The sequence below is a fragment of the Geotrypetes seraphini genome, chromosome 2 (genome assembly GCF_902459505.1).
Source record: "Geotrypetes seraphini chromosome 2, aGeoSer1.1, whole genome shotgun sequence".
In the NCBI taxonomy this organism is placed as follows: domain Eukaryota; kingdom Metazoa; phylum Chordata; class Amphibia; order Gymnophiona; family Dermophiidae; genus Geotrypetes; species Geotrypetes seraphini.
The window spans coordinates 404,520,086-404,536,225 of record NC_047085.1 but is presented as its reverse complement, the minus strand read 5'-3'; the positions used below and the strand labels follow the sequence as shown (position 1 = coordinate 404,536,225).

The 16,140-nt window shown below is 43.0% G+C and overlaps 1 protein-coding gene across 1 annotated transcript in view; it reads right to left on the bottom strand.

The window, feature by feature from the left end:
- Positions 1–9,444, bottom strand: part of MEOX2 (mesenchyme homeobox 2) — a 145,030-nt gene extending 135,586 nt beyond the window's left edge. Inside the window, exon 1 of the mRNA XM_033930978.1 lies at positions 8,348–9,444. Within this exon, the coding sequence (XP_033786869.1) occupies positions 8,348–8,858 (511 nt within the window). The 5' untranslated portion in view covers positions 8,859–9,444. The remainder of the gene's footprint in view (positions 1–8,347) is intronic.
- Between the last annotated feature and the right edge of the window lie 6,696 nt (positions 9,445–16,140).

Here is a 16,140-nt window from a genome sequence, read left to right as displayed (position 1 = left end):
ATTGAAGGATTGTTCTCGGTCTTTGGTTGTGATCACAACCCGGAAGAGTGGCGTCTTTTCATTGATTCGTCAATGTTAAGCCTGAAAGCTGTTCTGTTGCACAATGGCAACGTTTATCCTTCAGTACCTGTTGGCTATGCAGCACATATGAAAGAAACATATGAGAATATGGAAATGTTACTAAAGTATGTCCAGTATACCAGGTATAACTGGAATATCTGTGGAGACCTCAAAGTCGTTGCTCTGTTACTAGGACTGCAGCTTGGCTATACAAAGTACTGCTGTTTCATCTGCGAATGGGACAGCCGAGACAGAGAGTCGCACTATTCTAGAAAGAACTGGCCACTCCGTAAAAAGTTAGTTCCAGGACAGAAAAATGTAGCACATGAATCGCTTGTTGACCCGACAAAGATATTTTTGCCTCCTCTTCACATTAAACTGGGACTCATGAAGAATTTTGTGAAAGCAATGAACAAGGAAGGGGAAGGTTTTCGTTATTTAAGACAGATGTTCCCAAGAATAACTGATGCCAAGATCAAAGAGGGTATTTTTGTTGGCCCCCAGATCAGACATGTTATGAGTGACAAGCGATTTGAAGATCTGTTAGTTGGGCCGGAAAAAATTGGCTGGAAAGCCTTGAAAGACGTTGTTGACAATTTTCTGGGCAATTACAGAGCCCCAAACTACATTCAGCTGGTAGACAAACTTCTCAAAGCATACAAGAGAATGAAGTGCAATATGTCACTCAAGATTCATTTCCTCCATTCACACTTGGACTTCTTCCCCGCAAATCTCGGTGCTGTGAGTGACGAGCACGGTGAAAGGTTTCATCAAGACATAGCTACGATGGAGAAACGATACCAGGGCAATTGGAATCCGTCAATGCTTGCCGACTATTGTTGGATGCTACAACGTGATGCACCAGACACTGAATATAAAAGAAACTCGGGAGCAAAACACTTTTAATTCTGTTTCATTTAGTCGCTTGTGCGAAACGTAAACTTGACTATATATTTTATTGTCAGTAAACATAAAAATGTCTATTTCTCATAGTTCTTACGTGATGCAGTAAAACCAAAACCATATTTGAGCATACCAAGTTGGTACCTGTCATAATCACCAAAAACTTTTCAGGAATCAAGACTTAACCAAAAAATTGTTGTGCAGTGTTATGGGGCTTCAGAAATCTCTGTAAATGTGCTACTTAAAATTAGAGAATGACAAAGGGACAAATTTGTCCCCGTCCTCGTGGGATCTGCCTCCATCCCCGTCCCATCCCCGTGAGTTCTGTCCCTGTGCCTGTCCCATTCCTGCAAGCTCTGCTCGCATCTCTGCACAAGCCTCAAACACTTTAAAATCATAAGTGTTTGAGGTGTGTGCAGTGCAGATGAGGACAGAGCTTGCAGGGATGGGACAGGCACAAGGACAGAACTCATGGGGATGGGACGGGGATGGAGGCAGATCCCCTTTGTCATTCTCTACTTAGAATGGCTTTTTCATGGATACCCATATGGTATGCATATATAAAATTCAGTATTTTCAAGCAGACACACTTTTTTTATTATACACATTTTCAAGATATTATTGTCCCTTCGTGACAAATAAACTTCAAGCAACAAATTAATGCTGCTGCAGAAATTAAATATTTTAATCTAATATAGCAGTGTTCTCTATTTCACTTTTTATATGAATGGTGAATGTGATTCTATTATTATTTTAATGAAAAACAGGGACTGATTACACAGAGTATAACATAACATAAAATTTTATTTCTATCCCGCAATACCTTGCAGTTTAATGCGGATAACAAACAATCAAAGAAACTGTTCATATACAATGAATTACAAGTATAGCTCACACAATTTATGAAACAACTATCAAAAATGAATATTTAAATGCTATACATCTAAAAATTTCTCAGACAAGTAGGTATTAAGCAGTTTTCTAAATTGGAGATAAGATGTAGAATTTAATTTTTTATTAATACAAAAACATGAATTTCTGATTCACAGATTGCTGCCTAGTAAGAAAGCAATCTACCCTGAAATTTCTTAAACAAGCATCCTCTGGCCAGAGGAAAGACAAAGAATGCCAGATTTTGTGAAGAGCGAAGAGAATTGTTAAATACAAAGTGATCTAGTAAATAACCAGGCTGCAAACCGTGAAAAGCCTTATAACAAAAATAACCTAACTTAAACATAATATGTGCCTCCACAGGTAACCCAATGCAAATTATGAAAGTAGATTGTGACCTGATCTTTTTAAATTGAAAATCAGACGAACCGCTGTGTTTTGTAACATGCAGAACTTTTGAAGGTGCTTCTGGGTCCAGACAACTTAACTAATCTATAGTCAATAAAACTAAAGACTGCACCAACAGCTGAAATGCTGTAGTGTCAAAATGTGATCTGATGGAACGTAATTTCCAAAGAACGCAGAAACCCATGTGCACAATTTCATGTACTTGTGCTTTCACGGTTAAGCTTATTTTTCACTGTTGTATTTTATAAGACCTTGGAAGTAATTGTGGGTAACTAACTGTACTCTCATATACCCCCTCCCCCACTTTTACAAAGCCATGCTAACAGTTGCTGCTGCGGTAATCACTCCGACGTCCATAGGGAATTAATGGACGTTGTAGTGTTTGCCGCGCGGCAGCCGCTAGTGCAGCTTTGTAAAAGAAGCCCATAATCTATTTCTATTTTCCAGAATCATTTCATATGAATTGATTTTTGCTTGCTTCATTAACTATGAGCTGTATTCCTAAGAAACACAAGTATTTTTTTTTTTTATGAATACATATTAGTTGTGTACTGACATAATTCAAGTCGATGAGCAAGGGTGGTTTGAAAAGTTTGGTAAAAAAGCAAGGCAAACAACATACCGCTCTGACGCTCATAGAATTCCTATGAGCGTCGGAGCAGTTACCACCACTGCTGGCGCTAAAACCCGAACTCTGTTTGTAAAAGAGGGGGATAGTCTCCATCAAGGACTATACACTAGGTACGGAAAGTTTCCAGTTTTTCGTAAGCTAATTTTCCTTCGATACAAAAAAAAAACCTGGACTAAGTAAATGCTCTGACCCTCATGAGAATTCTATGAGCGTTGGAGCATTTACCGCTCTGGCCTGTGCTAAAAACCTCTAGCGCAGCTTGATAACAGGGGCCGTATGTTGTTTAACTTGCTTTTTTACCAAACTTTGCAAACCACCCTTGTACAATATAAAACATACAACATATACATAAAAACAATATAAAGCAGCAAGACAAGCATTTTTTTTAAACAAACAATGGAAGAAAAAGACATTTATACATTCACAGTGTAAAACATTCTAAAGCCTAAACATTGGATTAGTTCATGCTTATTGTGCTTGAACTCCATTTTGAAAAATCATTAGTAGAGAAAGTCTTATTCAAAAGAGGTTTAACAGTTTCTTAAACACAGGATATTTCTGAACAAGCTGTAGTTATTTCTGCACAGAGAACCACAACAAAGGAACAATCTAGGAAAAAGCCTGTTTGAGTGTTAACATATTTAACACTCTCCGAGGGAGAGGGCTGTACCAGTAAAAGATCTCCTGAAGAGCTTAATGTTTTCCTTGAGATAAGTTTCAATCTACTTCTAAGATATCCTGGGGAGTCCTCCTGTTATGTCCTAAGGACCAGAAAGTGACAAACTATTAAAGGACACTCTGTGGACTACTGGTAACCAACCTAATGCTTTATAACACCAGAGTAACATTCTATAACGTTAACCCTCAAAAATATGAGCTGCCATGTTTCTTGCACATAGTGCAGTTTATAGAAAACCTTTTTCTTCTCCCCTGCATGCTTTGCATTGCATGAATCTATGCCTCTCAAAATCACTGAAGCTAGTGCTTTCTTAGATAAATATGGACATAAATTGCAGTCAAGGCAGCCATGACAAAAGAAGACTTTAATAGAGCCAGGGAGTTGTCTACACACAGTTCATTCAGCATCTAATATCCAGTAGCTGTATTTCAGCATTCGCTTAAATACTAACTCCACTTATCTTCAAAACTGGGGGTGGTTAAGTGAAACTGGATTTAGCAACCCAGAGAAGCTCTAAGATTTATCTCACTCTCTCTATGGGCTCCTTTTTCAAAGGCGCGCTAGTGGTTTAACGCGCGTAATAGTGCACGCTAAACTGCCGGACGCGCTAGCTGCTACCACCTCCTCTTGAGCAGGCGGTAGTTTTTGGCCAGCGCGTGATGAAAAGGTGTGCGCGTTAACCCTGCTGGTGCGGCTTTGTAAAAGGAGCCCTATGTGTTTATTGAATCAGGCCCCTCAAATAATATCTATTAGCTTCTCTGATCCGGTGCTGTAAAATGTTCAGAATTCCGTGACTAAATATAGATTCCTTTAACCTTACGTTTATGGAGCATTTGAAAGATAGCATGGCAAAATTAAATTATGTAAAATGATGGAATGTCGCAAGCACGGACTTTCCTATGAATAAACCACTGCTTTCTCAACAATGTGCCCCCAATTTTTGGGAGTGTGTGGTGCATTGGTTAGAGCTACAGCCCCAGCACCCTGAGGGTGTGGGTTCAAATCCCACACTGCTCTTTGTGACCCTGAGCAAGTCACCACTCCCCCAGTGCCCCAGATACATTAGATAGAGTGTGAGCCCGCCAGGACAGGTAGGGAAAAATGCTTGATTACCTGAATAATTTTTAATCCACATAGAATTATAGGATATGCAGAATATAAATAATAAACTAAATAAATGAAAAGTGCCCTAGACACATGACACATTAGAAATAATATGCTGTGCAGGATCTCCCTTGTGTTTCCCTGTTACTTGCTGCATATGCCACATACACTATTTACAGTACTTATCTGTATTGCATACTTTGAGCATTTTTATTCCCCCTTCCCCCGTACAGCTAAAAGATAAAACTGGCCAATTGAATTGGATATTTCCTGATAGGAACACTGGTTGGGTTCAATTGGGCTTTATTTGCATTAACCTGTCATTGTACAATCCCTTGATGTCACCATCTCATAACATGTCTGAGATTGGAGTTGAGTTTACCATCCATTCAGTATCACTTGATTAAAAAAATAGTCCTCTGTGTGTGGTAGTAATATGAATCCTGAAAATAGTCAATGGCTCTTCATGTGCAGAAATAATTGTGCAATCAAAATGGAGAGACCAAACAGGAAGCACAAAAAAAGGGGAAGGGGTAAAATGTGGACCTCATGGACCTTACGGACCTCGCGGATCTAAAACCGCACGTCCTTAAAAATCTGAGGTCCATGCACTGACAAGTCCGCCTTTTAGCTTATTCCACCGCTTTCCCTGCACGCTCAGCTCAGGCCCCCAGCTCTGCCTTCCCTAATGGCTAAGGAAGGAGGAGGCGCACTGTGGCTTTTGCTAATTAGCCCGATTCCTCCAGATCTCTCCCGCCGCGCTGATTCTGAGAGCCCACACGATATGACACTGGATGGCAAATATCTGGGTTTGGGGGGAGGATTAAAAAATGTGTGCAAAGGTCTGAAGTGCATCTGACCTCGCGGACCTCACGGATCTGAACTGTACATCCTTAAAAATCTGAGGTCCACGCCACTTTTAGTCTCTGTCTCTGACAGACCTTTATGCAATTTTAATCGCTGACGGATCCTAATGCTTTTCCCTCCCTATGCTGAGACTAAAAGTGGCACAGACCTCAGGGCAAAAGTTTTGCCGCTAGTCTCAACATAGGGAGGCAAAAGCATTAGGATCCGTCAGAGCTAAATTGTTATAGAGGTCTGTCAAAGCCAGAAACTACAAGTGGCGCAGACTTCAGATTTTTAAGGACGTGCAGTTTTAGAATCGCGAGGTCCGTAAGGTCCGTGAGGTCCGCGTTTTACCCCTTACCCCAAAAAAGAAGCACAAGGGCCTACATGTTCTGAACAACCAAAAGTCTATTAAAGGACCCGGCAAGGTCCATGTTTTGGCATGTCCGCCTGCATCAGGGATCATTCAATACGCTCAGTAGTCTGTATCCATGTGTGCACTTTTTATTTTCGCCACACCAAGGATACTGATTGTTGATAGCATCAATATTAGGTGTTACTTGCTTGGCTAATCTTGTGTGATTTGCATTGAATGACCCCTGATGCAAAACGACATGCCAAAATGCAAACTATGGGCTCCTTTTACATAGGCGCGTTAGAGCCTTAACGCGCAGAATAAAACGTGCTAAAATGCCATGCGTGCTAGCTGCTACCGCCTCCTCTTGAGCAGGCGGTAGTTTTTCGGCTAGCGTTGCACTAATCCAGTGTAAAAGGAGCCCTATGTCAGTTTCCTTTAATAAATAGATTTTTGATTGCTCGGAACTTGAAGGCCCCTTGTGCTTCTTTTTTGAGCTTCCAGAAATAATTGTACCCGTTTTCCTATAAAATCCATTCATCATAATCACCTAGTCCATTTGGGGAAGAGTTCGCATTGAGATCACTGTTATTGAGATAGTGACTCAGCCTTCCCAGGAGTTTTCATTTTGTACTATTGAAATTGTTTTGGGTTTTTTAATTTTATTTTTAAGTTTCAGTGGTATAAAATTATAATATCAGAGGAATTGTAAGTAACAAAATTACTATAGAATATAATATGAGAAACAGGTAATGTGCATTACAATACATGAAAAATAAGTCTTTCAGATATATACCACATAAAAATTATCCAGCCTGTTATATATTACTGAGAGCTAATATGTAGTTTCTGTTGGTATGACATAGCACAATGTACTGGTGCACCGTATTCCCTGCAGGGATAAACCTGGGAACAAAATACACTGTTCTAAAGTTACTGGATGACTTTAGCTGATTTCAAATAAATAATAATGCAAGGCACTAATCAGAAATAAAATGCTAAAGTAACAGACTCCGGAGAATTATTTTCTAGCAATTCTGTGAAAATATTATTAGGTAATGGTCTATAAGGGCTAGAATAATAATATAAGTAATTCTGGAAATGACTTAGATATAGATTTGATATTGCTGGGCATTTTTGGATAGGGTTGATTGTGAGCCAATGGATCCCACACTTTTGATTAATTACAGTAAACATTTTCTGTTTGCATTTCACACACTTCATTCCCTGAGTGATAGAAGGAAATGCACTAAAAGACAGCCAAAGAGGGATATTCTGACACTGTTCGACAATTGAATGGACACTTTTCCCTTTGTTAATAATATAACCAACATTAACCTTAGTTGTTTCAATTGCTTGTGATGTTTTAACAGCTAAACTAACCTTGAAGATGTGTTATCCATATATAACCACTTCTGTTAAGGTTGCACTGGAATGGTCATTCTTATGATGGATGATGGAAGATGCTTTATGTTAGTTAAAGGGAGTGAAGCTGTATAATAGTTTATAGGCTGTCTGTGACTCACCTGCTACCTCACATTCTCTAAAGGCTCGTGCTTCTTGTAGAAATAAAGAGGTTCCAGAACTTGGTCATTATAAATCGGTGGTTGGCATAGACCAGTTACATCAGTGCTCAAAACAACAAAGCCGTTTCCGACTCATCTTGCAAGTGCATCTCCTAATTGAGACTGCTGATCCTAATTATGCCACATTGCAGATTGCTTAAGCAGTCAAGAAAGTAGTGTACACCTGGTGACCCTAATTCCAAAGTGTCTGGAAGTTGTTGTTTGTTCCCCCCCCCCCCTTGTTTATTGCAGTTCTTCAGAAATCAAACTGTATATCTGCATTGACATTTCCCCAGGGATTCCTAGCCACATGTACGACAATAAGTCAAAATTCAGTGTTATGCAATAACTGGAAGCACACTGACTCAGAACAATAGCTCTGCTAATGGAGCATTGTTCAAACTGCAGGAACTTCCTAACTCTCTCTCCCTCCCTCCCTCCCCCACCCACACGCGCGCGCAAAAAAAAAAACCTGAAATCAATCATACCTTCTTTGCCAAGATTATGGAACAGCAAACATGTTGCTTTGGAAAGAATCAGTTGACAAGTGATTATGAGACCTAGCACATGTTCATGCTTTTCAAGACCCGAGTAATCCTGTTTTCTTCTTCTTCTTTTTTTTTTTTTTTTCTGGGACAATAATCTCTGGGAACTGACTAGACAGTAGAGAAATGGAAAATGTGAGGTTCCCCCTACAGCGGCTGGATATATACTCGCCACCCCGGCCCCCGCAGGCGCTCTAGAGTCTAGCACAAGCCAGAGAATTCTAATTTGCATATGCAGATTCCTTGGCCTATTGACCGTTCCTTTCACAGTTTCTGAGCCCACGTGCGCGTTCGTGACCGTGTTGGCCTATCGGCGCATGCTCCTCGAGCCATAGCTATAAAGGCGACGCTCTCGCTTACCTGAGCTGTCACTTTTCCTCTTGCCGAGCCTCTTTTCCGTTTCCGCAGGGGAGAGAGCCTGCCTGCCATAGTCCCCCGGCATACACGTTGCCCCCGTGGGCGCACTGGCGCTTAAGCCGGGCGAGCTCGAGCACAGGACCGGGGGGCTGCTGCCCAACTCCGGGGGCCCCGAGTCGGGCTGCAGGCACAGGCTGTGTCTGGAAGCGGCAGGGGGGGTGGACATCTGAGGAATGTGCCAGCTGGGCTGCAGGGGCTGGTGGTGGTGCTGCTGCTGTTGGTGGTGGTGGTGGGTATGGTGGTGGTGGTGATGCCCTCGGTGGTGCTGGCTGCCGAACATGCTCTCCTCGTTGGGGTAGCCGGCGATGATGCAAGAGGACGCAGAAGTGGACAGCTCGGGGTACGACATGTGGTCCGACCTTCCGTGGAGGGTCAGAGAGGACTGGGAGAAGTGGTGCAAACTCTGGGCAGTGGCGTGGGGGCTGCGCAGGCAGCCGAAGAGCGTGTGATCCATGGCATGCACGGCTTAGATCCCAGACGACAGAGCTGACGACGATCCAACTGCAGCACCTTCGGCAAAAACGCCTTTCGCCGAGAGGACACTCGGGCAGGGCGCGGATAATCCAGGTCTTCAGCCCAGGGGCCGATCTCAGTGGCCAAGATGAGCTCTCACGGAGCTGCTCAGATGTCCAAGAGTGGGAGAGGCTGAAGCCAACAGAAGGTGGTCCCAGAGAACTACTTTAAGGGGGGGAAACAGCTAAGAGATGTTATAAATAGTATGTAATGTGAGCCGGGGGGTTGGCTTAGGAGCGCAGCGCTGACCACATGCGAACTCCCTCCAAAACCTCAGCGCAGACACGAATTCTAAGTCACTGCACTAATGTAGGGTAGTGCCAGATCGGCTTCTGGGTCGAGATATTATCCGCATACATCGAAATCTCACGAGGGAAAGGCAACCCGCAGGGCCTAAAGCAAGGGCCAGGGTGCAGAGCACACGGTTGAAGTTTGCCAGGCAAATAAAAGTTCAGGGCAGCTAATGGATCCCCCCCCCCCCCCCCTCCAGCGTTGGGCTGCGTTCAACTTGTGACTCGTCTGAGCCTGGCAAGTGTAACAGCATCGTTCACTGACAACTTCAAGCCCTTTATTTATCAGACAGGTTTCTGTAACGACGTTTTTGTCTTCTGTCTGTGTCTGATCAATTTTAACTAATAAAGTTATTTCATCTGCTGAATGGCAAACGCACAGACAACCTTAATGCGTACAGAGTCTAGCCATTCTGTACAAATGTTTTGAAAACAGAAAAAAATTCATATGGAATCAGGGTTTTTCTTCTTTTAAATGTCCTATATGTTAAATATTTCAAAGCATATTTTATAAAAAGAGAAACAAATCTCTACATAATACAAGGAAAAGAGCCAACAAAGCAAAAAAAAAAAAAAAGGGGGGGGGAGATATTAAACAGCAAAAATCTGGCACAGACCTACCAGTCACAAAAAGGTCTGAGCGTGATAAACCAGGGGGAAAAAGTTAATTTTAAACAAATATTTATAAATTTTATGTTTTTGCACACCGCCCATGCAAGAACTTTTGTTTTTCTTGCACAAATGGATTCTGAACTCCAATTCCCTATGTGAAAGTAATTTGTGTGCACTTGTATTTAGGCATATAACTGCTCACGAATGCACATCCTTACCCAAAAGGGAGAAGAGAATGACAAACCGAAAACGGTGAAAAGGAAAACAGATTAACCCAGTCCACATGTGGCATATGTACTAGCACTTGTAATGCTATAATGAACAGATGTGAAACATCTCTTTAGTATTAGATTCTCCTCCCCATCCCACACTTTCTCTTTTAAGCAAATCAGAAACTAAAGCTAGAATTCCTCCCTTCCTTGCAAATTACACTATGCTCTCCTTTCCTATTTTCATTTTGCCTTATGGAACAACAGATCTTACCTGATGAAATGAAGCTTAGAAGTCAGCAAACTTGACAGTACAATAAAATGTCTCAATCTATCCCAACCCTTTTGAGCCTCTTTTATTAAAATATTCCAGTTACTGTATTAATGCAAATTAAAGTTACTCAGATTTAGCAGCTTACAGTGGTATCATGCTGCACATGTAGGAGGGAATTCAGTAAATGATGCTCAAAATTCAATGACCCCCCCCCCTAAAAAAAAAAAAAAAAATTTGGTACCATGTATGATTCTATAAAGGGCACATTTTATTGAATTGTGCTTAGGTGCAGATCTACACCTAATTCTTGGTATGGGATTTATGCGTGCTAAAAGCAGGTGCAAATATCCAGCACTTAACAGGTGTGGATCAACTTAATTCTAATGCTTGCAACTTTGGGAATTGCTTCCCTGTCCATGCCCCCTTCTCAGATACTAGAAAAGTTGGGTGCTAATCCTTATAGAATCAAGACTAGATCAACGGACCCCACTCCAATTCCCCATTCAAGCCATTGGGCATTACAGTATCTAAAGCATAAATCCAGCACTGTTCTTTATAATTCAGCAACTCTTCACTATAGAATAGCACTATAGCATAGCACTATAGAATAGCACACAGCCAGATGTGTGCACAACTGCCAATTAAAGCTAATTAACTGTGATAATTGGTTCTTAGTGCCAAATTATTGCTAGATAAGGGCTCATTAATTAATTCATGCCCAAAATATGGTGTGCAGCTTTTGGCATGATATATAGAACACGAGGGGGGAGGGTAACTGTAAGGCAGTGTCCCTACTCGGCTCCCACCCATTCCACTTTTGTAATTGTGCATTTGGGAGGGGGGGGAGATAATTCTTTAAGGGAACTGTCTAAAGTTAGGCATCATATGAGCAAAAATGCAAGTTTTCTAGTCCTTCATGTACTTGTATGTAAGTAGCAACTTACTTGAATTTATTAACTACCTTTATAAAAAGAGTCACACAAGGCAGTATACTGTAGGTATGGACTGACATACAACTTATACTTGTGTTAACAGTAGAATAATAGCAGAATGACAATATAAGCACACATACATACTTACTGTATGTGTGTAAATGGTAATTATACAAGTAGGGGAATTTCACCCCTATATAAGGCGAGATCTCATTTAGAATATTGTGTACAATTCTGGAGGCCACACCTTCAAAAAGATGTAAACAGGATGGAGTTGGAGCACAGGAAGGCTACTAAAATGGTGGGTGGTCTTTGTCGTAAGACAGGGATCTCAAAGTCCCTCCTTGGCCGCAATCCAGTCGGGTTTTCAGGATTTCCCCAATGAATATGCATTGAAAGCAGTGCATGCACATAGATGTCATGCATATTCATTGGGGAAATCCTAAAAATCCGACCGGATTGCAGCCCTCAAGGAGGGACTTTGAGACCCCTGTCGTAAGATGTATGGGGACAGACGTAAAGATCTCAATATGTATACTTTGAAGGAAAGCTGGGAGAGGGAAGATATGATAGAGACATTTAAATATCTATCTGGTATACAGTAAATACACATGAGGCAAGTCTCAATTGAAAGGAAACTCTGAAATGGGGGGAGGGGTGCATTGGATGAAGGTCAAAGAGGATAGACTCAGAAGCAACCTTCAAAAATACTTTTTCGTGGAAAGGGCGGTGAATGCATGGAACAGCCTCCCAGTGGAGGTGGTGGAGATGAAAAATGTATCTGGATTCAAGAAAGCTTGTGACAAGTACATTTAGGGGTTGATTCTATGCAGGGTGCCTAACTTAATAATAATAATACACTTCCCCCTCCCCATTCACGGTTTCAGTAATCGCAATTTCACATATTTGCGATTTTTGGGGGAGGGGGAAAAAAGAAAAAAACAAACATAGTTTAGCCTTCCTCCTGGCGTCCCGGCCTTACCTGGTGGTCTAGTGGGCTTTCGGGGCAGGAGCGATCTTCCTACGCTCCTGCCCCGTGTAGATTACGAATAGGAAATGGCTGTGGGGAGTTCCCGTCGAAGTCTCGAGAGACTACAGGAACTCATGGCAGCCATTTCCTTTTGCCGATCTGCAAGGGGCAGGAGCGTAGGAAGATCGCTCCTGCCCCGAAAGTCCGCTAGACCACCAGGTAAGGCCAGGATGCCGGGGAAAAGGCGGGAGGGAGGCGGGGGTGGGTCAGAGCTGGACCAGTAGATATTTGCGGTATTTCACCATTCGCGGACCGGCTCTGCCCTTATCCCCCGCGAATCCGGAGGGAGAAGTGTAACTTTATTTTTTCTATACCGCCACAATCTTGCAAAATATTGGCAAGGCTCAATAATTGCTAAAAAAAAAAAAACACCCCAAATTATTTGGGTGATAGGCACCTTTTCAATTCTATCAAAGAAAGGCGCCTATCGCATGGTGCTTAGTGGCGCCTTATGACTAAGTGACTGTTTCTATGGGCGGAGCATGACTTAGGCGCCACTAAGCGCTATTCTTCAAAAACCATGGTGCCTGAAATGTAGGCCTTTAAAATCCTAGCCTACATTTCAGGCGCCTAAGTTTTTACAAAGGCGTCGCTAGCCGCAATGCTGTAAATGGCACCTAAGTGTGACTGACATGCAGCTAGCACCATTTACTTAGGTGCCGGGTGATTTTGGTGCCGTTTATAGAATCAACCCCTTGATCTCTAAGGGAGGAGAAGGGATATTAGATGGCATGGTTAGGCAGACTAGATAGGCCTTATGGTCTTTATCTGCCTTCATTTTTCTCTGTATCTATGTTAAGTGCCTACTTTCCTTTATAGATTAGGCTCCATTAATCTGCACCCATTTATAGAATTGCTTTCAGTGTATCCTGCCACTACATTAATTGCGCACAACACTACACTCAATATATATGCCAAAAATCCTAAAATAGTAACAACAAAGAGGCACAACCAGTCACAACAGGGTTTGGATGGGGGACGCCCAGGGTAAGCTACAATCCTAGCCTGCAACAACTCCACTTGAGAAATAAAGGGCGCTCTCAGTGTGAACCATCAGCAATGGGAGCAGAAGCTCCGATACTTCACTTCTGGGTTGAGGCGGGAAGCCTCCACCACCACACCATCATTGAGCCCCCTATGTGTATATAATGAAAAACACCTGCAATAAGGCCCTAAATAAATAATACAATCTAAGCAACCCCGTGAGCAAATCAAACTCAAACGGTGGAATTATAACCTGAGCGACCCCCACACAAACCCTGCCAGCCGAAACCCGCCAAGCTAGAAATAAAGCAATAAAAAACAATATCAAAAAATGCTCAAATTCAATCACAAATAATACTTATCTGAACCAAACTACCACGAATGAAAACGCCAGGAGCCAAAGTTCAACCACGCTGGTTTCGGGGAGGAGCCCTTCTTCAGGAACCTAGCCCCCGACCACAAACCAAAAAGCAAAGGAAAAAATGCAAAAACGCGAAGCGGGACGGCTGGAGGGAGGGGTGTCCGAGCGGGAGAACACTCACGCCTAAAAAGAGGACCAGGATACACGTCACACACCAACCAACCAATCATACAGGACGCACAACGCGTCAGCAATCACTCACACCGGGGCAGAAAAAAGCCCCAATACTGCAGAAAGGGAACGATAAAAACCCGTTCAGTGCTAGAAACCCGACAGTGCTGGGAACAACCCAGCGCAGGAAACCTACACGATGACACGGCACCCAGAAAAAATAGAATGGAACCCTATATGATGGTGTTCCATTCCACACTTTCATTAAGACCGTGGGGAGAAACAGCTTGAAGTTGAAAAATCCAATACTGTTCCCTAAGGTTTAAATGAAATTGTTTGTCCCCCCTGAAATCCCAGGGAATTTGCTCAAGCACAAACCACACCAAATCGGTAAACTGATGACCAGCTTCCAAACAATGAGGCACCAGAGGGGCAGATAAAGATGCCGTTCTGATGCGACTCCTGTGTTCTTGTAGTCTTATTCTGATCCTTCTGCTTGTGCGCCCCACATAATGTAACGCGCAGGGACAGATGATGATATATACCACCCAAGCAGAATCACAGGACGTTTGGGATCTAAGATGGTAAGTGCGCTGAGTCCGGGGGTGTTGCCATTGAGAGATAGATAGAGAAGACGCACACATATCACAATGGCCGCACGGACCGTGCCTCCCCCCGGTGACTGCTCGGCTTTTAGTGGATAACAATTCCTTCAAATTTTTAGGACGGGAGAAAGCTATGCAAGGAGCCTGATTGAAAATGGCATGATGATCCAAAACATGCCAATGCTTTCTCACAATGCCGGCTACCTGGTGGGCTTGGTCGGAAAATGAAATAACACACACCTGCTGTTCCATGGGCGGCCTAATGGCAGGAGCCCGCAGTAGCTCAGGATTGGCATAACGCGCTCTGCGGTAGGCTCTCTTGATGGACCAATCTGGATAGCCGCGTGCCCTAAAGCGCTGCGATAGCAACTTGGCCTGGGTCCTAAACTCCCCCAAGGAGGAGCAAATTCGGCGGATCCTAAGAAATTGCCCCACGGGCAACGATTGACGCAGCCTAGCTGGATGACAGCTGGTGTAGTGTAAATATGAGGTACGATCGGTGACCTTCCGAAAGACCGTTGTGACCAAACGCCCACCAGACTTGCTGACCATAGTGTCCAAATAAGTGACCCTGGCTCCATCCACCGTAGCGGTGAACTTCAGGTGTCTATCAAGAGTGTTCAGCCAGGTAAGGAATTCATCAAATCTGGCCTTAGTGCCTGTCCAAACCAGGAACACATCATCAATGTACCGGAGCCATGTACCAATATCCGACATCCACATAGATGGATATAACAGCTGCTCTTCAAAATTCGTAACGTAGAGGTTGGCCACACTGGGGGCCATGGCCGTCCCCATGGCTACCCCGTGAGTCTGCAGATACATTAATTGCTACAAGGGTATGTGTCAGCAGCACACATTTGTTTCCACATTAACTGCTGAACACAGCTTTCCCCCTCTTCTACGAAACTGCGCTAGCAGTTTTTAGAGCAGAGCGTGCACAGAGAGCCGTGCTGAATGGCCTGCGCTGCTCCTGATGCTCATAGAGTTCCTATGAGCATTGCGAGCAGGGCAGGACATTCAGCCTGGCTCCCTACGCTAGAAACTGCTAGCGCAGTTTCGTAGAAGATGGGATTAGTGAAAGATGCCAAACATGCATTTTGATAGTGTAAATTGTACTCCAACAAGTACAAGGCTACAAGAAGAGAAGAAAGTATGTGTTATACATATGAGGAGCTGCTGTAAAGTTCTCAGCACAACCAAGAAGAGAATGATGTGGATCCATGAAACTTACAAGTTATTCCACACTTTTCATTTCAATGAGGCAAATGCATCTAGCAAAATGGGCACAAGTATAGGGAAACCAAGCCATTGTGACATCACTGAGAAGATTGGCTCAGGCACTGGTGGAATGAGGCCTTATGACATCACAATATGAGGGGCCACTGAAAAGTTCTCAGCCCAACCAAGAAGAGAATGATGCGGAGCCATGAAACCTGCAAGTTATTCCACACTATGAAAGGAAAGGAAAAGTGTCAACAAAAATGTATAACTTGTAAGTTTCATAGCTCCACATCATTCTCTTCTTAGTTGGGCTGAGAACATTGCAGCGGCCCCTCACACTTTCTCCTAAAACTGGCCTACCTCAGTGCTCTCAACAAAGGAAGGAATGTTTGCCAAATTAATTATGACTGTGCATAGCCTTGTACGTTGTGCCTGACAAGGCATGAAGGCCCATTTTACATAGAATGTAGAGATCAGAATTGAATATTTCTCCGGTAACTCTGCCACAAATAATTACTTTAAAGTACTCCC